The 26,147-nt window shown below is 47.5% G+C and overlaps 1 protein-coding gene across 1 annotated transcript in view; it reads left to right on the forward strand.

Moving 5' to 3' along the window:
* The window catches only part of TRRAP (transformation/transcription domain associated protein), a 101,917-nt gene that overhangs the window by 8,547 nt on the left and 67,223 nt on the right, over positions 1-26,147 (forward strand). The window contains exons 15-36 of the mRNA XM_083372449.1: positions 269-599; positions 752-849; positions 1,823-2,017; positions 2,560-2,751; positions 3,850-4,015; positions 4,874-5,130; positions 5,940-6,140; positions 7,127-7,278; positions 7,769-7,968; positions 9,885-10,102; positions 10,187-10,384; positions 10,992-11,252; positions 12,821-12,982; positions 14,076-14,172; positions 14,473-14,594; positions 15,586-15,756; positions 16,655-16,723; positions 18,294-18,347; positions 21,787-21,906; positions 22,587-22,706; positions 23,997-24,155; positions 25,402-25,629. Of these exons, the coding sequence (XP_083228575.1) occupies positions 269-599; positions 752-849; positions 1,823-2,017; positions 2,560-2,751; positions 3,850-4,015; positions 4,874-5,130; positions 5,940-6,140; positions 7,127-7,278; positions 7,769-7,968; positions 9,885-10,102; positions 10,187-10,384; positions 10,992-11,252; positions 12,821-12,982; positions 14,076-14,172; positions 14,473-14,594; positions 15,586-15,756; positions 16,655-16,723; positions 18,294-18,347; positions 21,787-21,906; positions 22,587-22,706; positions 23,997-24,155; positions 25,402-25,629 (3,771 nt within the window). The remainder of the gene's footprint in view (positions 1-268; positions 600-751; positions 850-1,822; positions 2,018-2,559; positions 2,752-3,849; positions 4,016-4,873; positions 5,131-5,939; positions 6,141-7,126; positions 7,279-7,768; positions 7,969-9,884; positions 10,103-10,186; positions 10,385-10,991; positions 11,253-12,820; positions 12,983-14,075; positions 14,173-14,472; positions 14,595-15,585; positions 15,757-16,654; positions 16,724-18,293; positions 18,348-21,786; positions 21,907-22,586; positions 22,707-23,996; positions 24,156-25,401; positions 25,630-26,147) is intronic.

Here is a 26,147-nt window from a genome sequence, read left to right on the forward strand (position 1 = left end):
TGAGGAATTCTGGGAGTTGAAGTCCACAAATCTGGCCAAGGTTGGACAACCTTACTTTATGGAGATGGTAGCGTGCTTTAGTCCGGCAAGATTCTGCCTGTAGGCGAGAAAGCGTGCGCTTGGAAGAATCCCGAGGCGTCTTTCTTGCTTTTTGCCTCCTGACCGCGAGGGGGTGTTCGGAAAACTTAATTCCGGCCGCTTCCGTATCCCACCCCCTTTTGTACCCTGGTTATTCCTGACCTCCCTTCCTTCCCCGCTCATTCCCCAGGTCTTTGTCTTGAAATTTCACACCATCGCCCGCTATCAGCTTTCCATCATCTTTAAAAAGTGCAAGCCACAGTCAGAGCTGGGGGCAGGAGAAGCCGCTTTAACCGGGGCACCGGCAGGGGGAAACGCGCTGCCGGTCGTGGTTCCTTCCCCTGCGCCCACCACCACCCCGGTGGTCCCGGCCTCTGGGCCCGTCTTTGAGAAGCAAGGGGAGAAGGAGAAGGAGGACAAGCAGACTTTTCAAGTCACGGATTGCCGAAGTTTGGTGAAGACCTTAGTCTGCGGGGTCAAGACCATCACGTGGGGCATCACGTCTTGCAAAGCTCCTGGCGGTAAAATTGACTTGAGGGTTTCATTTTTTAAAATAGATGCAGGTTTGCAACCCAACCCCGGACCTTTTAAGTTGAGATTGTGAATTGGACTTGGCTCTCTTTCCCCCACCCCCCACCCCGATCTGAACGATTCTTCTCTTTCCTCTGTTTAGAAGCCCAGTTCATTCCCAATAAGCAGCTTCAGCCGAAAGAGACCCAGATTTATATAAAATTGGTCAAATACGCCATGCAGGCTTTGGATATTTATCAGGTACGTATCAGGACTTTTGCATCCTCACGGAGGTAAATAATAATAATAATAATAATAATAATAATAATAATAATAATAATAATAATAAGAAGAAGAAGAAGAAGAAGAAGAAGAAGAAGAAGAAGAAGAAAGTTGGAAGGGACCTTGGAGGTCATCTAGTCCAACCCCCTGCTCAGGCAGGAAACCCTATACCAATTCAGACAAATGGCTGGCCAGTCTCTTCTTCAAAACTTCCAGGGTTGGAGCACCCACAACTTCTGGAGGCAGGTTGTTCCACTGGTTAATTGTTCTCACTGTCAGGAAGTTTCTCCTTAGTTTTAGGTTGCTTCTCTCCTTGACTAGTTTCCATCCATGACTTATAACTCTTGATTTGCAAGGTGGTTACAGCTAGTCCTCATCTTATGAAGAAGCTTCTTGGGCAAGAAGCGACAGGTCTTCAAAGAAAAAAAGAAAAGGCACCTTTGGGACATCTTAATTTCATATTTTATCTCATATGTTGTATTGTCCACATTATCTACCTTTCTATCCGTCTGTCTGTCTCTCTCTAATCAGTTTCTCTCTCTCATCTCTCTCTCTCATCTATCTATATCTTTATCATCTCTCTCATTTATCTATATCTTTATATCTCTATATCTTATCTTTATTTCTCTATCATCTCTCTATATCTGTCTGTCTGTCTATCTATCTATCTATCTATCTATCTATCTATCTATCTATCTATCTGTCTAATCTATCTATCTTATCTATCTGTCATCTCTAGCTACATCTATCATCTCTACATCCATCCATCCATCCATCCATTCATCCATCCATCCATCTTTGCTGAGGCTTTACCTAAACTTATATTTGTGTATCAGTGATCGCGTGACCTCTATAGATGCCATACACCCAATAAATAAAAGCTCAGTGTCTTCTCGTCAACATAGCCAAGCACCCTTATTTTAATTCCATGAAATGTATCTCTTCCGCCCAGGTCCAAATAGCTGGGAACGGGCAGACGTACATTCGGGTCGCCAATTGCCAGACGGTCAGAATGAAGGAGGAGAAAGAGGTCTTGGAGCATTTTGCCGGGGTCTTCACCATGATGAACCCTCTGACTTTCAAAGAAATCTTCCAGACATCTGTCCCTTACATGGTGGAAAGGATCTCCAAGAACTATGCCCTTCAGGTAGTATGTTTTGCGCGCTGATTTCTAACAGTTGTGCCATTTTATTGGGCGCTGGCGGTTGCAAGGAAACTGCGCGCCAGAGGTTGGACTGTGGCTGTCATGATCTAAGATGAAAACAACTGAAGTGGGAAGATCTCTCTAACAAGATCCGCATCCAGCTGATCTAAAAAAAATAAAAAAATCCACCTTCCTTGGGAAGGTCAGTTGTAGGCAACCACACACTGTTCTTTCCCCTGTGTGGTGGCTGAGAAGACAACGCCAGCAAAGCGCAATTGTTAGCGGAGGCAGGAGGGCGCTTGAAAAATTAGCAAGGTGTCATCTAGGCGTCTCCGGGCTTCTAGGTGTTCCCCAAAGGAGAAAGGTCAGGTGAAGGAGGAGGAGAACCATGGACGTTCTTCCTCCATGACTTTCTTGATGACATAACCTGGAAACGGAGCAAACGTCGGTCACCCCAAGCAAGCCACGGTGCGTTAACCTTTTCGTTAGCAGTTTTGGAACAAACAAAAAAAATCACTGCTTTTTTTTCCCCCCCATGTTGACAGATTGTTGCAAATTCTTTCTTGGCCAACCCTACGACCTCAGCTTTATTTGCCACCATCCTGGTTGAGTATCTGCTTGACCGTTTGCCCGAAATGGGTTCCAACGTGGAGCTGTCCAACCTGTATCTCAAACTCTTCAAGTTGGTCTTTGGTTCCGTTTCTCTCTTTGCTGCGGAGAACGAGCAGATGTTGAAGGTAAACGCTGGCGGGGAAATTGGAGGGATGTCTACAAAGCACATTTTTAGGGCCTGGTTCGTTGAAAGAATTCAGCGTGCTGTTGATTCAATCCCAAACATCTTATAAGTTGCTTTGACACGTTAGGAAGTGAAGCGAAGTCTCTGTGTTGATAGGCCTTTGGAGAGGAAAACCAAACCAACTTTCCCTTTTTTACGACCCAATAAATCCCTTAATTCTGGGTAGAGCCAGGGCGACTGGATGGAGCTGAGCATTTACTGTCCGGATGCCCTTCCTGATGCCTATGTGGAGTTTGCAGCAGATATTTTCTCTTTACTCCCCCGAGAGAAAGAGAAATATTTTGCTGCTACTTAGGATTGAACTCTCAGCCTTCTGAGTGGGAGGCGAGGGTCTTTACCACCAGGCCACCACGCTGCTTAGGTAAAATTAAAATCAACAAACCCTTCCAATCTTTTCGTACTTGCCAGATGTTGGTGATTATGGGACTTGTAGTCACGGAGAGCCCTATGTTGCGGAAGCTTGTTTTCGGTGTGCCTAAATAATCACTCCAAATTTAGCTAATCTGTCCCAATCTCTGCTTCATATCTGGTGTTATTGTGTTCTGTAATTTTTTTTTTTGAATTCACAAACGTGGCATGTAATATTCCAAGGCACATTTCTTCAACTACCCAGAACTCCTGATTCCCTCTGGGTTAATTGTTTAACCCGGAGCTGCTTCTTGCTTGGCAGATAAGTCTTAAGATGTGTAAAATCTATTTCCCCCCCTCAGAACTGGGTTGTCTATTTTGCGTTTTCCAAGTCGGCCTTCGTGTGTTTTAGTCTCCGGGCCTTTGATCGTCTTAGTTGCTCTTCTCTGCGCTTTGCCTCCCAAAGTCTCTAAACATCTTTTTTGAGGAGCTGGAGTGAAGGACGAGAACTCCACCCTGCCTGCCGTCAGTTCTTGGGTCTCGAACGCAGGAGACGCTCACCTCCTACCCAGCATTGCCGTTGTAGCCACGAAGCTCCATCCGGACAGACAGCTAGAAGACAGGTTTCGTTTTTAGCTGCGTCTGTGATCGCCTCTCCCAACCTGCCTTTCTGTTTTGTTTTGTTTTTCAGCCCCACCTCCATAAAATAGTCAACAGCTCCATGGAGCTTGCGCAGACAGCGAAAGAACCTTACAATTACTTCCTACTGCTGAGAGCCCTTTTCCGGTCGATCGGCGGAGGCAGCCACGACCTCTTGTATCAGGAATTCTTGCCCTTGCTGCCTAACCTACTACAAGGTCAGTAATGCTCTTCAGCTCGTCAGGCACCCTCCCCCGTTGTCCCATCATATGGGTGCTCCTCGACTGACGACGGGTTGTTTGGCGGGCGTTCCAAGCGTACCACCTTAAAAAGGGGAAATTTTCAACCTGGATTCGAAGTTTTGATGGCCGCCACCCTCCCGGGTGTCCCAGGAACCAGAGTTTGGACCCTCCGCCAACGTGGCTAATTTATGGCCCTTTGCAGCATCCTGCAAGCAGGTAGCCAGGTTTTATGGCGGTTTTCCCCCAAACCCGACACAGTTTTGGCAAAACCAGCCCCATGGCGAATTGTGGGTTCTCTTATTACAGGGGTAGGCAACCTCGGCTCTTTTATGACTCGTGGACTTGAACTCTGGCCCAGGCTGAGGATTAATTTATTTTAATTGGGGTTTTATTTATACAGGGATAAATTTAATCTTTTTAAAACTTGATTTTTAACTTTTGTATTTTTGGTTTTTAATTACCCTGTTAACCGCCCTGAGTCCTCCGGGAAAGGGCGGTATATAAATGTAATAAAATAAATAAATAAATAAATAAACTCCCAGAATTCCTGAGCCAGCATGGGGGAAACTATGGCCCCTTCACGACTTGTGGACTTCAACTCCCAGAATCCCTGAGCCAGCATGGGGGAACTATGGCCCCCTCATGACTTGTGGACTTCAACTCCCAGAATTCCTGAGCCAGCATGGCTCAGCTTGGAAACCTCTCCCTTTCCCCTCAACGTGGCTGGCTCAGGAATTCTGGGAGTTGTAGTCCACCAGTCATAAAAGAGCCGAGGTTGCCTACCCCTGCCTTAGTGGGCTTGATGCCCTGGTCTTGCTCCTTCTTGTTCTTCAGGTCTCAACATGCTTCAGAGCGGTTTGCACAAGCAGCACATGAAGGATCTGTTTGTCGAGCTGTGCCTGACCGTCCCGGTCCGCCTCAGCTCCCTCCTCCCCTACCTGCCGATGCTGATGGATCCTTTGGTGTCGGCCTTAAATGGCTCGCAGACCCTGGTCAGCCAAGGCCTGCGCACCCTGGAGCTGTGCGTGGATAATCTGCAGCCGGATTTCCTCTACGATCACATTCAGCCTGTCCGAGCTGAACTCATGCAGGTAAAGCTGTAGTTGCGCGGATGGGACTGTAGAGGGCAGCCTTTACCTTGCTATGAGGACAAACCTGCTTTGGAACGAACATCACCTCTCAGCTTACGATTCAAGGTGGAAGGCAATAGAATAGAATAGAATAGAATAGAATAGAATAGAATAGAATAGAATAGAATAGAATAGAAAATATGGAATGGAATGGAATAGAATAGAATAGAATAGAATAGAATAGAAAATATGGAATGGAATGGAATGGAATAGAATAATGATAGAATAGAGTAGAGTAGAATAATGATGGAATGGAATAGAATTAGAATAGAATAATGGGAATGGAACGGAATAGAATAGAATAATGATAGAGTACAGTAGAGTAGAATAATGATGGAATGGAATAGAATTTAGAATTAGAATAGAATTAGAATAGAATAGAATAGAATAGAATAGAATAGAATAGAATAATGGGAATGGAATGGAATAGAATAGAATAGAATAATAATAGAATAGAGTAGAGTAGAATATTCATGGATTGGAATGGAATGGAATAGAAGAATAGAATAGAATAGAATAGAATAGAATAGAATAGAATAGAATAGAATAGAAGAATGGAATGGAATGGAATGGAATGGAATAGAAGGCTCAGGAATTCTGGGAGTTGAAGTCCATGAGTCATACAAGAGCCAAGGTTGCCTACTCCTGCACTAGACCAAACTGGCTCCATAACTTATTTATTATGGTTCTATACTGCCCTGCAGAGCTTTGCAGGCTTTGAAAACTCAACGTTTCCACCTCCTCAGAGGTTTCACCCACTCACTTCTTAGGCTCTGTGGCGGACTCTGCGTAACCCTGCGGAGACCATTTCTCACGTGGCTTATCGGGTGCTGGGCAAATTCGGTGGAAGCAACAGGAAGATGCTGAAGGAGTCTCAGAAGCTGCACTACGTGGTGACCGAGATTCAAGGGCCGAGCATTACAGCTGAGTTCTCTGACTGCAAAGCATCCATTCAGCTCCCCATGGAGAAGGTGAGGCCTTCCTTGAGGGCCTTCTGGCTTGGGGGTTTTCTGTTCTGTCCCAGCCTACGTGAGTCCTGGTTATGCTCACAAGGAGGAACCCGTCTTCCAACAAGCAGGCAGGAGCCACAGGAAAAACCCAAACCCCTTTTATTATTCACAGACCTGAGTCAGTGTCCAAGGCAAACAAACACAGTCCACCGAAACTTGATCCTCAACACGAACGGTTGCCTTTGGCAACCAGCACTTTCCACACCTTCCCTTTGATAATTTAGCCCAGGCGTGGCTTCTTAATGCCTTCTCCTTTACCTTTGGAGCCGCCCCATTGCATTCGTCTGTCGTACTCGCTTCTCTTGCCTGTGCATTCGTGCATTCGGGATTTGTCCCAACTGTGCTTCGTCGCTATCCAACTCAGACTCCCAGCACAGCTGTGTCTCAGCCGGAGCGCGAGTAGAGGAGCCAGGCTCCTCGTCCGACTGTAAGTCTTGGAGCTCCTCAGAGCCTTCCTCTGACTCTGATGTCACTCCAGGCCCCTCTTCCTCCTCCTCCTCCTCCTCAGCTGCTGGATTCACTGGCTGGCGAGGAATCACGACATTTTCAGCCTGAAAGTTTGCATTCCTACATAGATCCTGGTGGCCTTCCCAGTAACAGTCATAAGAAGCTAAGGAAATAGGTAACAGGGAAGGCGAGAAGAATAATACTAATACAGCCCTCACTACCTTATTTCTCCAAAATAAGCCCCAGTTAAGATCTTCAGCCAGACGGACACATTTACTACCCGAATATAAGCCTTAACCAGAAAATAAGCCCTAAGGCGTCTTTTGGAGCAAAAATTAATAAAAGACCCGGTCTTATTTGGGGAGAAACACGGGTAGGTGGCTTGTCTTTCCCAAGGCTCACGACATGTTGTAGGAAACAATTGTTGGTGTTTTCCAACATGGTGGTGCTTTGGGGTTTTCTACCGCGTGACCAAAGGAGATCCTTTTCTATCGCCTTAGGCCATTGAGACTGCCTTAGACTGCTTGAAGAGTGCCAACACGGAGCCTTACTATCGGAGGCAAGCCTGGGAAGTCATCAAGTGCTTTCTGGTGGCCATGATGAGCCTAGATGACAACAAGCATGCTTTGTACCAGCTTCTGGCACATCCCAAGTAAGGACACAGGTGGACCGAGTTCACCTTGACAAGCTGGGCCTTGGGCTTACGATGGGAGCCCAGCTACCCAATCGTCGGGGTGCCCTTTGGGGGCATTGCCTTCTCTTTCCCAGAATCCCCTAACAAGCATGGGCCATTCCTGAGAATTCTGGGAAGGTGTATTTGAGGAGGTGGCCTAAAAGGGTGCAAGGCTGGCCGGATCATACGGAGGATAGTAAAATCCTAGTCAACCGTGGCAGTGCCCATGTTTCACACTGTCCTAAGCGCAAATATCAATTATTTAAATTTATACTCAACACCAAAGTGTTGGGTGGCACAACACAGCCAGTCCTTGACTGGCAGCCATTTGCTTAGTGCTAGTTCGAGGTCGCAACGGCACTGAAAAAGGTGACTTTTTTCACACTTACGACTGTCGCGGCTTCTAAGGCAGTTCCTCGGAGTAAACTCACGGGGGCGTTCTCGGTGTTCTTTCTTTGGTGTTTGCCAGCTTTACCGAGAAGTCCATTCCCAACGTGATTATCTCGCATCGGTACAAGGCTCAAGATACGCCCGCTCGAAAGACCTTCGAACAGGCCCTGACCGGGGCCTTCATGTCTGCGGTGATCAAGGACCTGCGACCCAGCGCTCTGCCTTTCGTGGCCAGCCTGATCCGCCACTACACCATGGTGGCAGTGGCTCAGCAATGCGGTAAGAATTCGGCAACGAGGCCAACCACCTCATGGTCCCCGGTTTCGGCTGCAGGCGTTGATACCAGCTTGGACAGAAAGCCGGTCGTTCTCCTGTCCTGTCGTTTTAATTTGGGGAGCGGGACAGGTGACAAGAAAATGGGAGACCTCTCCCACGGCTGCTCAGATGCCTTGATGATGGAGCCTCTATGATTTGCCCGCCTGGAGGGTCAAAGGCTGAACTCTTGGCACTGGAATTGCAGGCACTGTTCTGAACCAGCCCTCTTCTCGCAACCCCTATTCAAAAAGAAGAGTCTGGAGAGCGTCCAAGGCTAAAAGGCTTCTGCCAAGATTTAATTACGCAGTTAACAAAAACACTAGAGCTTGTCTTCTCAAGCGGAAAAGTTGCTTTCAGCAACCAGCCCCTCCCCAAACACTCCTTTTATAGAGAGCTCAGGGCGTGGTCTCCCTGTGCCTCCTCCCGAGGAGTCTCACAGCCTTTCTTTGTTTGTTCCTGCTCGACTGCCTCCTGCATCGGGCGTCCTTGAACAGGGCCAGCTGTGGGTCATCTTCCTCCGCACTCTCGGGCTCACGCAGCTGAGAAGAGGTCCCCGGCTGAGGACTCTGCAAAGCCTCCAAATCATCATCAGCCGGTTCGTTTCCCTCCTCCCCCACATCTGAGTCCTCCGATACATCGGAGCCGGCTGTCGGACCCACAGGCTGGCCCTGAGTCACAACAGGCACATCTGGAATTGCCATCCCACTGGGCACCAGGTTGAGAAAGGGGCTGATGATGTAACTCTGGGCTTCTTAGGACTTGGCAAAGATTTGGATTCAAAGAACTGTTGTTATTATTATGTGGTTCCGTGGTCGTCTCTGAGGTTGCTTGTTTTTTTTTTTTTGCAGACATTTCATGACAACTGTGTAACGTTTCCTCAGTGCTAGGAGGGAGTGGGGATTGCGGAGAGGAGGAGGAAGGAGGAAGGGGGGGGTTGGATTGTGGTAGACTGTGATGTCATTTGTGCTCTCTGACCTTGGTTAATTTCTTGCAGACAGTTTATTGCCCAACCAGGTAACTTCGTCATTCCTAGAAGGGTGTGGAGTTTGCTCTCTGTTTATGTACAATTGCCTTGCCCTGTCAATGTTGGTGGGAGTGTTCTTAATGGCTCCTTACGCTGTGATAGGTAGGTAGGTAGGTAGGTAGGTAGATAGATAGATAGATAGATAGGGAGGCAGGCAGGCAGGCAGGCAGACAGGCAGACACAGACAGACAGACAGACAGAGACATAATAGATAAATAGATGACAGATAAACCTAATAGATAGACAGATGACGGACAGATAGACATAATAGATAGATAGATAGGCAGGCAGGCAGACATAATAGATAAATAGATGATAAGTAGATAGATACATAGGTAGACATGTAGAAAATAGGTAGGTAGATAATATAGATAGATAGATAGATAGATAGATAGATAGATAGATAGATAGATAGATAGATAGATAGATAGATAGGCAGGCAGGCAGGCAGGCAGGCAGACAGACAGACAGACAGACAGACAGACAGACAGACAGACCGACAGACAGACCTAATAGATAGATGACAGATAGACCTAATAGATAAATAGATAGATGATAGATGGGTAGATAGATACATAGGTAGATACGTAGAAAATAGGTAGGTAGATAATAGAGATAGATAGATAGATAAGATAACCATAGAAGATAAATTTGTCGCTGAGAGATGAACTGTGGAGTCCTTGTTGCTTTCTGAGCTGGGTGGTTTTGTTGCAGATGTTTCATGACCCAACTAGGTAACGTCATCAGTGCTAGAAGGGAGTGGGGTTTGAAGCAAAACTACCCCTCTGCTCTTCTTTAATGTCCTTCTTCCCTCCCTTCTCCTTTCCTTCTCCTTGTTGCCCGGTCAACCCCCCAGGCCCTTTCTTACTTCAGTGTTACCAGGTGGGAAGCCAGCCCAGCACCTCCATGTTCCACAGCGAAGAAAACGGATCGCGAGGCATGGATCCCCTGGTGCTGATCGACGCCATCGCCATCTGCATGGCTTACGAGGAGAAGGAGCTCTGCAAAATCGGCGAGGTGGCCTTGGCGGTGATCTTCGACGTGGCCAGCATCATTCTGGGATCCAAGGAACGGGTAACTCCTTTGACGTGGCTGCCATCTCCTTCTCCAGAAGGTCCCCGGCCCTTTGGCTGACCCACATTTCTCTCCCTCCTCCAGGCCTGTCAGCTACCCTTGTTCTCCTACATCGTGGAACGCCTCTGTGCTTGTTGCTACGAGCAGGCTTGGTACGCCAAGCTCGGTGGGGTCGTGTCCATCAAGTTCCTGATGGAGCGGCTCCCTCTCACTTGGGTCCTGCAGAACCAGCAGACGTTCCTCAAGGCTTTGCTCTTTGTCATGATGGACCTGACGGGAGAGGTATGTCTCTCTCTCTCTCTCTCTCTTAGGAGTCGAGGTGGACCCAGCCTTCCATCCTTCCGAGGTTGGTAAAATGAGGACCCAGATTGTTGGGGGCAAAAGGCTGACTCTGTAAGACACTTAGGGCTGTAAAGCGGTATATAGGTCTACATCCTACTGCTGATGAGCTGTGGTGGCGCAGTGGTTAGTATGTAGTATTGCAGGCTAACTCTGCCCACAGCCAGGAGTTCGATCCTCACCGGCTCTGGCTTGACTCAGCCTTCCATCCTTTTGAGGTGGGTAAAATGAGGACCCAGGTTGTTAACGGGAGAAATACGCTGACTCTGTAAACTGTATAGAGAAGGCTGCAAAGCAGCGTGAGGCAGTGTGTCAGTCTGAAGCGCCGCTGCTCTTTATTTTAATTATTCATCAAATTTCATAGGGCACCCGTCTCTTTTCATTCTATAGCTCCCCTTCCTTCCCTTGCCCCCTCTGGTGACTTTCCCTCCAGTCAGTCAGAATCAGATCTTTCGTCATTGTCACAGAGCCGAATAATATATATATATATATTTTTAAAAAAACAACCTGAAAATGTAAGTTTCATCGGCGGTGTGAAATGCCCCTCTAGGTTTCCAACGGGGCCGTGGCCATGGCCAAGACCACTTTGGAGCAGCTCTTAATCCGGTGCGCGACCTTGCTGAAAGAAGAGGAGAAGACGGAGGAAATCCTCACCGCCCAGGAGAAGTCCTTCCACCACGTGACCCACGACCTGGTACGAGAAGTGACCTCGCCAAACTCGACCGTGAGAAAGCAGGCCATGCACTCTCTCCAGGTGGTGGCCCAGGTCACGGGGAAGAGCGTCACGGCCATCATGGAGCCCCATAAAGAGGTGAGGCTGGGCTGTCGCACGGGTTAGCTGCAGCGCGAGTTGCGTTTGCTCAATGCTGGAAAGAGGAAGAACGACCAGCGGAGGAAGAGATAATTTAAGAAAATCTTAGACCCGTGGTGGCGAATCTATGGCACGCGTGTCACAGGTGGCACGCAGAGCCCTCTCTGTGGGCACGTGTGCCGTTGTCCCAGTCCTATGCTTTTAGCTGGGTTTTATAAAATCTTTTCGCTTTAGGCCGCAGCCGTGTGCCAAAAAAAAAAAAAGGTTCAATCAATGAATCAATTTCAACTTCTCGCGGGGGAAAAAAAGATCTCACAAAGCTGGAATTGATTGATTGAACTTTTTAGTCCCACCCAGTCTGCCGTTACCACTGCAGCCACGCCCACCCAGTGGGCCACACCCACCCAGTGGGCCACACCCACCCGGCACCCGACCATACATAAGTGGGTTTTGGGTTGCAGTTTGGGCACTCGGTCTCTAAAAGGTTCGCCACCACTGTCTTAGACTGTGCAGAAATGGACAGACTGACGCTGCAAATCCAAGAGAAAGCAGATTCGGAATATTTTAGAGCATGGGATACCTTTTTATCAATGGTTAGAAAAACGAGGTAGAGATTAGATAACCGGTAGATTAGCTAACCGTTGTCATTTTTTCCCCCCTGTGGGCACAATGGCACGCATTAAAAATAAAATTTAGTTGCTTCCTCTCAAAGCGTACACATACACGAGACACGTTTAAAACATGGTACGTACAGCATACGTATAGACCTACACCCTTACGTATAAGTAACATACAAATATTATTCACCGTCCATCTTGAATACATCACGGAAGGAGGAAGCTTTAGAGAAAGGATTTTTAACATGGATTAGTAAGCTAAATGTTGGAATCCAGACAATAGGTCGCTGATGAAATTTTTAAGCATTTGTGATTATTAAAAATTAACAAAAGATGAGGTGAGGCCCGCAGCTGCCAAATTGAAGCTTAGTGTCCAGGTTCCGACTCATGATCCCAACGAAGCGAGCGACTTTCCAAACTCTAATGCAAAACTTTGTTGAGCTCAGCATATCGGCACAGAGGAGTAGAAAATCAGCTCTGATTAATTGGTGCCTAAATCAGTATGTTAGAAGCATAGAATTTCCCTCCTCCCCCCCCCCACAATTAGTGCAGGTCACATTATCCAGTAAGGTGTCAGACAATTGTTATGAGGTTTATTGAGCTGCTAGAGCAACATTTCTCGACTTTGCAACTTTTAAGACGGGTGGACTTCAACTCCCAGAATTCCACAGTCCAGCGCAGCGCAGCGCAGCGTATGAAGTACACCCATCTTAAAAGTAGCCCAGGTTGAGAAAACATTGAGTGAGAACGTGGGATCCAAGAAGATTCTAAGATGTTCTTTGCTTTTAGAGACCTTTCCCAAACAGATTGATCCCTTCAGATGTCATGCTGCAGTTTTGTCCTCCGAGGGCTGAACCTGGATGGTGGGACGGATGGGGAAAGGACCGTGACGATAGTGGTGGGACCAAGCCAACAAAGATCATGTTCCTGATAGACCTCTCTGTCTTCTAGGTACTCCAAGATATGGTTCCTCCCAAAAAACATTTGCTCCGACATCAGCCGGCAAACGCCCAGATCGGTTTGATGGAAGGGAACACGTTTTGCACCACTCTGCAACCCCGGCTTTTCACCATGGACCTCAACGTGGTAGAGCACAAAGTATTTTATACAGAGGTATTTTATCCTTTACCACTTTTCAGATCGTTTTCTAAAACTCAGCCCTGTAAATCAGCAGTGCTGTGAATAATAGTAGTAGTAGTAGTAGTAGTAGTAAAAGGTAAAGGTAAAGGTTCCCCCGCACATGCGTGCTAGTCGTTTCCGACTCTAGGGGCCGGTGCTCATCTCCGCTTCAAAGCCGAAGAGCCAGCGCTTGTCCGAGGACGTCTCCGTGGTCATGTGGCCGGCATGACTAGACGCCAAAGGCGCACGGAACGCTGTTACCTTCCCACCGCAGTGGTCCCTATTTTTCTGCTTGCCTTTTTATGTGCGTTCAAACTGCTAGGTTGGCAGAAGCTGGGACGAGTAACAGGCGCTCACTCTGTTACGCGGCACTCGGGATTCGACCTGCCAAACTGCCGACCTTCTGATCGACAAGCTCAGCGTCCTAACCCACTGAGCCACCACGTCCCTTAGTAGTAGTAGTAGTTTATTATAGTTTATTAATGGTTAAGTAGTAATGGTTTAAGATGGGAACCATCAAGAAAGAAACGGAAGGCTTAATTAATACTGGCTGCTCAAGAACAAGCACCACAAACTGACGCCACGAAAGCGAAGATACAAAAATCTGCTGACAATCCAAATTGCCGACTTTGCAACAACAAAGTTGAAACTGTTTCACATTTAATATATGAGTGCAGCAAAATCGCGCAAATGGATTACAAAGCTAGACATGACTGAGTTGCTAAACTAATCCACTGGGCATTGTGTAAAAAATACGTCCAAAAACTTAACAAAACACATCAAGAAATTGCAGCTTCCTGCAATAACTCCAGCAAAGCTACAAAAAACGGCGCTACTCAGAACATCTTACATTTTAAGGAGATACCCGGTTGATACTTAGGATGCTGGCAGCAACCTGTGTCAACCATTAGTGCCAGTCAATTTGAGTGTTTAGTTGACTGAGTTTCATGTTTAATGAATACAAGTTATATAATAATAATGATGATGATGATGGTGATGTTGTTGACAAACAAACCAAGATGCACCTTGGTGTTATCCATTGGAAGGTTGCTTCCAAAGCCAACTTTCCTTCTCTTTGAACTTTCAGCTGCTGAATCTATGTGAGGCGGAAGACTGTTCCTTAACGAAATTGCCCTGTTATAAGAGTCTGCCTTCTTTGGTGCCCCTTCGCATTGCGGCTCTGAGTAAGTTGATCAAGCAAGGAAGATAGTTGGCAGAGCTTTACTGTCCTAAATCAGGGGGTCTTCCAACTTGGCCCTTTTATGACTTGTGGACTTCCAACTCCCAGAATTCCTCAGCCAGGCACGCACCCAGTTGCCCACCACTTCTGTGGCCCAGTTTTGAATGGGCTACAGTCTGGTACCAGGCCACAGCCCTGGGGGTTGGGGACCCTTGACGCAGCAGAATCCACCAGAAGAGCCTCGTTTTAGGACTGTTTGAATTGCTGCTTCAGACGGGGACTTGCTTTGTCTGATTTCACACAGATGCCTTGGCTGCCTGCAACTACTTGCCCCAATCTCGAGAGAAGATCATCGGCGCTCTCTTCAAAGCCCTCAATTCGACCAACAATGAGCTTCAGGAAGCCGGCGAGGCCTGCATGAGGAAGGTTTGTGATGGAGAAATGACGCTCTTTCCTCTTGGTCTCCTTTCCTTCTTTTTTTCTTCTCAAGACCAGAAGCTGTGAGAACGCAGGTGGCAGTTGAAACCGGTGGAGTTTCTCTTGCGATCTTGGTGGAAGGGGTTTCTCCAGGCCGCATTTACCATCTTCAGCTCACAGAATTCCCCAGCCAGTAAGCTGTGTATATTTGAACTCCCAGAATCCCCTAGCCCCTAGAATCTTCCTGGCTGGCTGGTGAATTCTGGGAGTTGAAGTCCAAAGGTAAAGGCTTCCCTGTCCAGGCATGTGTGACTCCAGGGTGTAGTGCTTATCCCATTTCTTGGCCGAGGGAGCCAGCGTTGTCCGAAGACAATTGTCCATGGTCATGTGGCCAGCATGGCTATACTCCAGGCATGTCAAACTCACGACGTGACGTGACGTCGATCATGACGTATCAGGACTTTTTCTCCATTGCCGGCAATGGGGTGGACGCGGTTTTGGGGTAACCCATCCGGCCCGCGGGTCGGCTGCTATACGCCAAAGGCTCACGAAATGCTGTTACCTTCCCACTGAAGTGGTACCTATTTATCTACTCGCATTTGCATGCTTTTGAATGGCTGGCAGTACCTATTTATCTACTCGCATTGGCATACATTCAAACTGCTAGGTGAACAGGAGCTGGAGGCAAGGACGGGAGCTTGCCCTGTTGCGCGCAGCTCGGCTCTTGAACCTGGGCTGTCGGCTCCATCTGACAAACACAGCATCTTGTGTCGTTGTGCCCCAGTTGAAGTCCACCTAGCTTAAAGTTGCTAGGATTGAGACACACCGGGTTAGACTGGTGAAATAAACCAAGGTATGTGTTACAGGTCACACATTGGCTCAGTGGCAATATCAGGAATGTCGCGGTCTTATTCTTCCTTGTGGTCCAGGAGCATAATGGGAGCATTTGCGTTCTGCCGGCATTCCCTGATCCTTGCCTGCTTTTTTTGGCCCCTCACAGTTTTTGGAAGGCGCAACCATAGAAGTGGACCAGATCCACACCCACATGAGACCGTTGCTGATGATGCTGGGAGACTATCGGAGCCTAACCCTCAACGTGGTGAACAGGCTGACGTCGGTGACGCGGCTCTTCCCCAACTCTTTCAACGACAAATTTTGTGACCAGATGATGGTAAGAATCTGGCAGGAAGGCAAAAGTTCCAGGTTGAGGAACTGACCGTATTCCTCGGTTGGATGTCAGTTTATGTGTTGTTGTTAGCTGCGTAGTCGTGTCCGACCCATCACGACCCCATGGACAACGTTCCTCCAGGCCTTCCTGTCCTCTACCATCTTCTGGAGTCCATCTAAGCTCAGGCCTCCTGCTTCAGTGACTCCATCCAGCCATTTCATTCTCCGTCGTCCCCTTCTTCTCTTGCCCTCAATCTTTCCCAGCATGAGGCTCTTCTCCAGTGAGTCCTTCCTTCTCATTAGGTGGCCAAAGTATTTGATTTGAGTTTTAGCTTCAGGATCTGACCTTCTCAAGAGCAGTCAGGGTTGATCTCCTCTAGGACTGACCGGTTGGATCGCCTTGCAGTCCAAGGGACTCGCAGGAGTCTTCTCCAGCACCACAGTTCAAAGGCCTCCATTCTTTGGCGCTCTACGGTTTTGTGTAGAAAGATAGACAACTGGCAATTGAAGAAGACCTGTTGTTGCTCCGTTGAGTCTGCCCTTTTAGTTGATTCGTTCTTTCCTTTTTCTTTATTTCATAATGAATTGATTTACCAGCCCTGGGTGGATAAGAAAAAAGGGGATCCTGCATTTGCGGAGGGGCGGGGGGGGGAGAAAAAAAGGTGGCGTTTGGCAATAATAATAAATAATAATAAACCTTTATTGTCAAAGTACAACATGTGTACATTGAGATTAGCTGAGCCTCCCCCCGTGCTCTCTCCCCTCAACACACAGTGACAACAAACCCTCCATCCGAGTGACTTTTTCTGTCGGGAGATGCGCCCGCCACTCAGCAACGGCAGAGTGCAGGATGTGACCGATGTCTCTCTCTCTCTCTCTCTCTCTCTCTCATCCTTTTGCAGCAACACCTGCGTAAATGGATGGAGGTTGTGGTCCTTACTCATAAAGGAGGACAGAGGAGCGATGGAAACGTAAGTAGCAGATTTTTTGGGGGGTGGGGGGAAGCTTTGAACTCGAAAACGGAGGCGATCACGGCAGAGTTGGGGGGGGGAAACGGGGTGTGAACTGCCAGGTTTTGAGTCCCTTTTAATACCCGTTTTTTCATAGGATGGAAGGAGGGTTTTTCCGTTTGTTTTCCTTTTCTTTCTTCGTCATAAGCCCGTAGCCCCTCCGTGGCGTTGAGAGGCAGCTGGTTGGACATTAGCTGCTGGAGCTGGAGCCGAAGTGAAAGGAAGGCCCCGTTTTTGTTTTTTTTGTCTGAGTGAACAATGTGTGAGATGCCTGCGCAGTGGAAAGTGCGGCTGGACAAGCCTTGCTTTCGGCCGGCAATTCGCTCACGGTGAATTGCTGGCTCAGTTTTTCCCCAGCTTGATTCTTGAAGGTGTTCTGGGTTATCCACCCCCCCCCCCCCCCGGGACGTTGTAGATAAATACAGAGAATCAATAGAGAAGGAGGGAGGGAGGGAGGGAAGGAAGGAAGGAAAAATGAGGAGGGAGGGAGGAAGGAAGGAAGGAAAAAATAGAAGGGAGGGAGGAAGGAAGGAAGGAAAAATTAGGAGGGAGGAAGGAAGGAAAAATTAGGGAAGAAGGAAAGGAAGGAAGGAAAAATTAGGGAGGAAGGAAAGGAAGGAAGGAAGGAAAAATTAGAAGGAAGGAAGGAAGGAAGGAAGGAAGGAAGGAAGGAAGGAAGGAAGGAAGGAAAAATTTGAAGGGAGGGAGGAAGGAAGGAAGGAAAAATTAGGGAGGAAGGAAAGGAAGGAAGGAAAAATTAGAAGGGAGGAAGGAAGGGAGGAAGGAAAAATTAGAAGGGAGGAAGGAAGGAAGGAAAAATTAGAAGGGAGGAAGGAAGGGAGGAAGGAAAAATTAGAAGGGAGGAAGGAAGGAAGGAAAAATTAGAAGGGAGGGAGGAAGGAAGGAAGGAAAAATTAGGGAGGAAGGAAGGAACGAAGGAAAAATTAGAAGGGAGGAAGGAAGGAAAAATTAGGGAGGAAGGAAAGGAAGGCAGGAAAAATTAGGGAGGAAGGAAAGGAAGGAAGGAAAAATTGGGAGGGAGGAAGGAAGGAAAAAACGGAAGGAAGATGATTTTGCTGGGCAATGCTGGCTGTGGGAATTCTGGGAGTTGAAGTCCACAAGTCTCATCAGAGGCTTTTCTTAAAACATTCCGGGGAGGCGATGCTGCTGTGTTTGTGTGCATGTGAGAATGAGCAGATTGCTGGTGTCTGATCTCCAGAACCTGGTTTATTCTATCAAGCCACCGGAAGGGGAGATTCTAGTCGTGGCCTCTGCACCCCAACGCAGCCCGTCACCGTGCCAAAGAGTCGGAATTCTGCTTTTTCACCGCCTCGTCCAGCTCTAATCTAAACCTCCCCCCCCCGCTCAGGCCCACCCCGGTCTGCTTTTTAGGCATTTTTTAATTTTTTTTATTTCTTTATTTTATTTTTTTGTTGGAAATACGGGGAGCTCTGTGTGTTCTCTCTCTCTCTGTGCGTGTGTGTTCCAAGATCAAAAAAGGAAAAAAAAAAGTTGCTTTTCCCATCCTTAGGACAGTATTGCAGAATGCAGGAAAGGTTCCTTGTCTCCCTTCGGTCAGTTTGAGGTGAGAACACCAATCCCTACTTTACAAAAATAAAAATAAAAAAAAATCAGTTTTTGGTTTGTTGGTTTTTTTGTGTGTGTTTTTTGTGTGTGTGTGTGTTTCCCCCCCCCTCTCCTGACTGCAGTCCGAAGCAAAACGGCACATATACAAGTTTTTTGGGGGGTGTTTTTTTTGGCATTTGTGTTCCTTTTGTTGTTGTTGTTTGTTGTTGTTCATGCTGTGAATTTTTGTATTGTTTTGTTTTTTTTTCTGTTCCTCTTCTGGTGTTTGGCTCAGCCTGCCGTGGAAGGGGTAGAGGTGAGAATTGATAGTAGAGGCACAAGGAAGTGGTGATTTCTCCTCCTCCTCCTCCTCCTCTTCCTCCTCCTCCTCCTCCTCCTCTTCCTTCTCCTCCTCAACTTCTTCCTCCTCCTCCTCCACTTAGCTTCCTCTTTCTCTTGCTTCCTTGTTATCGTTCTCCTCCATTTCCTTGTCATCTTCCTTTTTCTTCTTGCCATCTCCTCCTCCTCCTCCCTCTCCCCTCCCTCTCCCCTCCCTCTCTCCCTCTTCCTCTTCTTCCTCTTTCTCCTCCTCTTCCTCTTCCTCCTCCTTCTCAACTTCCTCCTCTTCCTCCTCCACTTAGCTTCCTCTTTCTCTTGCTTCCTTGTTATCGTTCTCCTCCATTTCCTTGTTATCTTCCTTTTTCTTCTTGCCATCTTCTCCTCCTCCTCCCTCTCCCCTCCCTCTCTCCCTCTTCCTCTTCTTCCTCTTCCTCCTCCTCTTCCTCTTCCTCCTCCTTCTCAACTTCCTCCTCTTCCTCCTCCACTTAGCTTCCTCTTTCTCTTGCTTCCTTGTTATCGTTCTCCTCCATTTCCTTGTCATCTTCCTTTTTCTTCTTGCCATCTCCTCCTCCTCCTCCCTCTCCCCTCCCTCTCCCCTCCCTCTCTCCCTCTTCTTCTTCCTCTTTCTCCTCCTCTTCCTCTTCCTTCTCAACTTCCTCCTCTTCCTCCTCCACTTAGCTTCCTCTTTCTCTTGCTTCCTTGTTATCGTTCTCCTCCATTTCCTTGTCATCTTCCTTTTTCTTCTTGCCATCTTCTCCTCCTCCTCCCTCTCCCCTCCCTCTCTCCCTCTTCCTCTTCTTCCTCTTCCTCCTCCTCTTCCTCTTCCTCCTCCTTCTCAACTTCCTCCTCTTCCTCCTCCACTTATCTTCCCCTTTTTCTTGCTTCCTTGTTATCGTTCTTCTTTTCCTTGTCATCTTCCTTTTTCTTCTTGCCATCTTCTCCTCCTCCTCCCTCTCTCCCTCTTCCTCTTCCTCTTTCTCCTTTTCTTCCTCCTCCTCCTCCTCCTTTCTCTTCTCTTCCTCCTCTTCCTCCTCCACTTAGCTTCCTCTTTCTCTTGCTTCCTTGCTATCGTTCTCCTCCATTTCCTTGTCGTCTTCCTTTTTCTTCTTGCCATCTCCTCCTCCTCCTCCCTCTCCCCTCCCTCTCTCCCTCTTCCTCTTCTTCCTCTTCCTCCTCCTTCTCAACTTCCTCCTCTTCCTCCTCCACTTAGCTTCCTCTTTCTCTTGCTTCCTTGTTATCGTTCTCCTCCGTTTCCTTGTTATCTTCCTTTTTCTTCTTGCCATCTTCTCCTCCTCCTCCCTCTCCCCTTCCTCCCCCTCTCCCTCTTCCTCTTCTTCTTCCTCTTTCTCCTCCTCCTCCTCCTTCTCAACTTCCTCCTCTTCCTCCTCCACTTAGCTTCCTCTTTCTCTTGCTTCCTTGTTATCGTTCTCCTCCGTTTCCTTGTTATCTTCCTTTTTCTTCTTGCCATCTCCTCCTCCTCCTCCCTCTCCCCTCCCTCTCTCCCTCTTCCTCTTCTTCCTCTTTCTCCTCCTCTTCCTCTTCCTCCTCCTTCTCAACTTCCTCCTCTTCCTCCTCCACTTAGCTTCCTCTTTCTCTTGCTTCCTTGCGATTGTTCTCCTCCATTTCCTTGTCATCTTCCTTTTTCTTCTTGCCATCTTCTCCTCCTCCTCCCTCTCCCCTCCCTCTCTCCCTCTTCCTCTTCCTCTTCCTCTTCTTCCTCTTTCTCCTCCTCCTCCTCCTCCTCCTTTCTCTTCTCTTTCTCCTCCTCCTCCTCCACTTAGCTTCCTCTTTCTCTTGCTTCCTTGCTATCGTTCTCCTCCATTTCCTTGTCGTCTTCCTTTTTCTTCTTGCCATCTCCTCCTCCTCCTCCCTCTCCCCTCCCTCTCTCCCTCTTCCTCTTCTTCCTCTTCCTCTTTCTCTTTCCTCCTCCTTCTCCTCCTTTCTCTTCTCTTTCTCCTCCTCCTCCACTTAGCTTCCTCTTTCTCTTGCTTCCTTGTTATCTTCTCCTTTTCCTTGTCGTCTTCCTTTTTCTTCTTGCCATCTTCTCCTCCTCCTCCTCCTCCTCCCTTTCTCCCTCTTCCTCCCTCTCTCCCTCTTCCTCTTCCTCTTTCTCCTCCTTCTTTCTCCTCCCTTTCGTTCTGTTTTCTACCTTTCGGGGTTTCCCGGTTACCTTTGCTGTGCTTTGTGAGTTGTCTCTGTTGCGTATCGGGGCAGAGTGCATTGTGCCTCCGAGTGCAGTGCTGTGATTTGTCCTCTTCTGTTCTCGTCTGTGACAGAGTGGTTGGCGTAACACTTGCCGTGTGAAGGGGTTTTAAGCATGTTCTTTATTTTTCACCAGGGGATTTGGTGTGTGTGTGTGTGTGTGTGTGTGGGTGTGTGTGTGTGTGTATTTATATTTATATCGCTCTGAATGTTTTGAGTTGCTAATGTCAAACTGAAAAGAAACCATTCAGGCCCCCATTTCTCTTTTTAAGTCCTGGAAATGCGGCCCATCTTTCTAGATTTAATACTTTTCCCCCCTCCAGACCTTTTTTTGGGGCTTTTTTTTTTGCAATCCAGTGTTGTTTTTAAAAAAAAACACCTAGTAGAAAGTAGCCATCTTGCAAAAGAGACAGAACCAAGACGGCATGGATTTTAAAGCAGCTAGTCCTCATGACGAGCTGAGCTGCAGTGCTGGGGAAAGACCGCTTGAAGGCCAGAGAGGCCGTTTTACAGTCTAATCCTGCCCTGAGTCCTTCGGGAGAAGGGCGGTATACAAATATAATAAAATAAATAAATAAAATAAATGTTCAGCCCTCGGTGCCCCGATTTTTGCGTTTGGAAGAGAAAGATGCTGCTTTTTGCGGTTCATAACCTCCCGTGCTTCTCCCGTCATGCCGTGAAAAACAAACAAGGTTTTACTACCCAAACGTAACCAAAAAGTGAGGTAGATAACCCCCCCCTCCTCCTCCTCCTCAAACCAGTGCAGCTTCTGCAACAGCCTGGGGTAAGAACCAGGGTTTAACTCATCCCTTGCAGAAGCAGGGCTGCAGCGTCCGTTTGGGGCCAGCCGCTGGGCACAGTAGGTTTAGGGGTGCACAGCTGCTGGACGCTAGCTGAGATTTCTGTTTCGTCTGCAGGAAATGAAGATTTGCTCAGCAATTATAAACCTGTTTCATCTGATCCCAGCTGCTCCACAGACGCTGGTCAAACCTTTGCTGGAAGTGGTGATGAAAACAGAACGGGCCATGTTGATTGAGGTCAAGAACCCTCCCTCCCTCCCCCTTCTTCCTTCCTTCCTCCCTTCCTCCTTCTTTCCTTTTTTCTTCCTTCCTTCCTTCCTCCCTCCCCTCCCCTCCATCCTTCCTTCCTCCCTCCTTCCTTCTTCCTTCCCTCCCTCCCTCCCCCTTTTTCCTTCCTTCCCTCCCTTCTGCCTCCTTTCCTCCTTCCTTCCTTCCTTCCTTCCTTCCTCCCTCCCTCCCTCCCTCCCTCCCCCTTTTTCCTTCCTTCCCTCCCTTCCTCCTCCTTTCCTTCTTCCTTCCTTCCTTCCTTCCTTCCCTCCCTCCCTCCTTTCCTTCCTCCCTTCCTCCCTTCCTTTCTTCCTTCCCTCCTCCTCCTTCCTTCCTTCCTTCCTTCCCTCCTTCCTCCCTCCCTCCCTCTTCTTCCTTCCCTCCTCCCTCCCTCTTTCCTTCTTTACTTCTTCCTTCCTTCCTCCCTTCCTTTCTTTCTTCCCTCCTTCCTCCTTCCCTCCCTCTCCTTCCTTCCTTCCTTCCTTCCTCTCTTCTTCCCTCCCTCCTTCTTTCCTTCCTCCCTCCCTCCCTCCCCTATCCATCCATCTATCCATCCATTCATCCATCCATCCTTCCTCTTAAAAATCCACTTGCTGATGCTTTCTGCACGCTCACCTGATCACGGGCCTTCTCTCCTTTGCAACCTGCAGGCTGGCAGCCCCTTCCGAGAACCATTAATAAAGTTTCTGACCCGCCACCCGTCTCAGACAGTCGAGCTCTTTATGATGGAAGCGACCTTAAATGATCCACAGTGGAGCAGGATGTTCATGGTAAGACACAGCTGGCTTTTTTTGTTTGTTTGTTTTAAAAAAATCAACACGACTTTTGCCCTCCCATCCTCTTTAAATAGAATTAGAAGGAATTTGATAGCAGCTTTTCCGACTCGGCAGCGGTTCTGCCTTTTAGTGAAATGTGTTGCTTGGAAAGGTAAAGGTAAAGGTTCCCCCGCACATGCGTGCTAGTCGTTTCCGACTCTAGGGGCCGGTGCTCATCTCCGTTTCAAAGCCGAAGAGCCAGTGCTTGTCCGAGGACGTCTCCGTGGTCCTGTGGCCGGCATGACTAGACGCCAAAGGCGCACGGAACGCTGTTCCCTTCCCACCGGAGTGGTCCCTATTTTTCTACTTGCATTTTTATGTGCTTTCGAACTGCTAGGTTGGCAGAAGCTGGGACGAGTAACAGGCGCTCACTCTGCTACGCGGCACTCGGGATTCGACCCGCCAAACTGCCGACCTTCTGATCAACAAGCTCAGCGTCCTAACCCACTGAGCCACATCACGTCCCTGTTGCTTGGAAAAGAGGCTACCAAACCTCTGATTTATTTTTTTTTTGACACTGGAGACTTAACATGATTCTCCTGCTATGCCTCCCCGCCAGACCAGGGATCTCCAAACCTGGCAACTGTAAGACTTGGGGACTTCAGCTCCCAGAATTCCTCAGGCAGCCGTGCTTTCTGGGGAACTGTGGGAGTTGAAATCCACAACTCTTAAAAAGTTGGCCAAGTTTGGAGGTCCCTGCGCTAGAATAACGTTTCTCAACCTTAACACCTTGTAAGATGGGTGGATTTCAACTCCCATAATTGGGAATTCTGGGGGAGTTGCAGTCCACCCGTCTTTAAAAGTCGTCGAAATGGAGAAACCCAACTCGAGAGAGTTTCCAGAATAGGCAGCAAATGTTAACAAAGCTTTTAATCCCTTTATAATCCGGGGGGGGGGGGGAAAACACCCTCTTTCTTCTTGACCTTTGAGCTAAGATCGGTTGTAGCGTACAGTGAATACGTTTGATGGACCATAATAATCATTTGACGGACAGCCCCTAGAGAATTATTATCTATACAACACCGTCTTTTTTTTTCTCCTTTCCTTTGCGGCGCGATGGATGTCTTTCCAACCAAACAGGGTTCAGTAAAATAAAATTGGAGGTGCGAAGCGAGGTTACGCCGCAGCTTAGCAGGGGAGGCTTTGGGCCTTGTTTGTAAACGTTGGATGGTTAGCCTCACCAAGCAGTTTTTATTTTTTTCTCCATTTCTCCCCCCCCCTCCCCCCAAAAATGCATCTCCACAGAGTTTTTTAAAACACAAAGACGCCAAGCCTTTACGAGACGTCCTGGCAGCCAACCCCAACCGTTTCATTACGTTGCTCTTACCTGGCGGGACCCAGACAGCTGTTCGGCCGGGTTCCCCCAGCACCATGCGGTTGGATCTCCAGTTTCAAGCTATCAAGGTACGGCTGTTCACCTTTATTTATTATTATTTTATTTATTATTTATTAAATTGTTATACCGCCCTTCTCCCGAAGGACTCAGGGCGGTCTACAGGGCAATAAATATCGAAATATAAATACGAAAGTTAAAAAAAGATTAAATAGTTATGCCCAATATAATCCAACAATTAAAACTATGTTAAAAATCAAATCCAAACCCCAAACCCATCAGACCAGGCCGGATTGTTCAAATAGATAGGTTTCTAGATCGCGTCGGAAGGAGCGAAGGTCGGGGGCCATCCGGAGCTCAATCGGCAAGCTTTAACGTGGGATGCTAAAGGTAAAGGTCCCCATCTGGATTTCGGCGGCTTTGTTTCCAACCTTGGCAACTCCCAGAATTCCCAGAAGGGGAAAAAAAAACCACAACCCCCCCGTGTTGTTGTTGTTGTTGTTGTTATTATTATTATTATTATTATTGTTGTTGTTGTTGTTGTTGTTTTTGTTGTTGTTTTGTTGTTGTTATTGTTATTATTATTATTATTATTGTTGTTGTTGTTTTGTTGTTGTTGTTGTTATTGTTGTTGTTGTTGTTGTTGTTATTATTATTATTATTATTATTATTATTATTATTATTATTATTATTTATTCAATTAGTATACCGCCCTTCTCCCGGAGGACTCAGGGCAGTTAACAGGGCATATATAAATAACAGTACAAAAATTAAAAAGAAATTAAACAAATGCCCAATTAAAATACAATAACAATAAAAACAGTGTTGACTTCCGACTCCCTCTAAGCGCAGTAGAAGAAAACATCAAACATCATTTATTTTTTATTTATTTTTTACTTTTATACAATGGCCTAAACTAGCTGTTTCTGTAACAAGGAAACCTTTCTCGTCGGTTATACCCCCTCCTTCCCCCGAAATCAAAAAGATTCTTATTTTTTTTTCTCAAGCGCAAAGTTCAGAAGCGGTTTCCAAGTAGAAACAAAAGCCCTTGTAATTTTTTTCCCTTTTTTTTTCTTTAATCAAAGCCGTCCATTTAGCCGCCTTCGCTAACTCCCGGTCGTCTCTTGTGGGGCTGGAAGCGTTTTGTATATTTGGGGTTTGGGTCCCTTTTCCAAGAGTCTCCAGTTTTGCAAACGGCCCCGCCTGGAACTCTAGCAGAGGAAACGATAAATGGACAATAATTAATCACCTGCTGAAGGCAATTTACATACCCACCGTCCTTGGGTTTGATTGTTTTTTTTCCCCCCCCTTCCACAGATCATCAGTATCATCGTTAAGAATGATGAATGCTGGCTGGCCAACCAGCATTCCTTGGTGAGCCAGCTGAGGCGAGCCTGGGTCAGCGACGCTTTCCAAGAGAGGCACCGGAAGGAGAACATGGCAGCCACCAACTGGAAGGAGCCCAAACTTCTGGCCTACTGCTTGTTGAATTATTGCAAGTGCGTCTCTTGTGTTGAATGTCTGCGGAAGTTCTCGGTCCTCCAGGTCATGCTTCCCCTTCCCCTTCCCCTTCCCTTTCCCCTTTCCTTTCCTTTCCTTTCCTTTCCTTTCCTTTCCTTTCCCTTCCCTTTCTTTTCCTTCTTTCCTTTCCTTTCCTTTCCTTTCCTTTCCTTTCCTTTCCTTTCCTTTCCTTTCCTTTCCTTTCCTTTCCTTTCCTTTCCTTTCCTTTCCTTTCCTTTCCTTTCCTTTCCTTTCCTTTCCTTTCCTTTCCCTTCCCTTTCTTTTCCTTCTTTCCTTTCCTTTCCTTTCCTTTCCTTTCCTTTCCTTTCCCTTCCCTTTCTTTTCCTCCTTCCTTTCCTTTCCTTTCCTTTCCTTTCCTTTCCTTTCCTTTCCTTTCCTTTCCTTTCCCTTCCCTTTCTTTTCCTTCTCTCCTTTCCTTTCCTTTCCTTTCCTTTCCTTTCCTTTCCTTTCCTTTCCTTTCCTTTCCTTTCCTTTCCTTTCCTTTCCTTTCCTTCCCTTCCCTTCCCTTCCCTTCCCTTCCCTTTCTCTTCCCTTCCCTTTCT

Source organism: Vipera ursinii, assembly GCF_947247035.1.
Source record: "Vipera ursinii genome assembly, chromosome: 13".
Taxonomy (NCBI): domain Eukaryota; kingdom Metazoa; phylum Chordata; class Lepidosauria; order Squamata; family Viperidae; genus Vipera; species Vipera ursinii.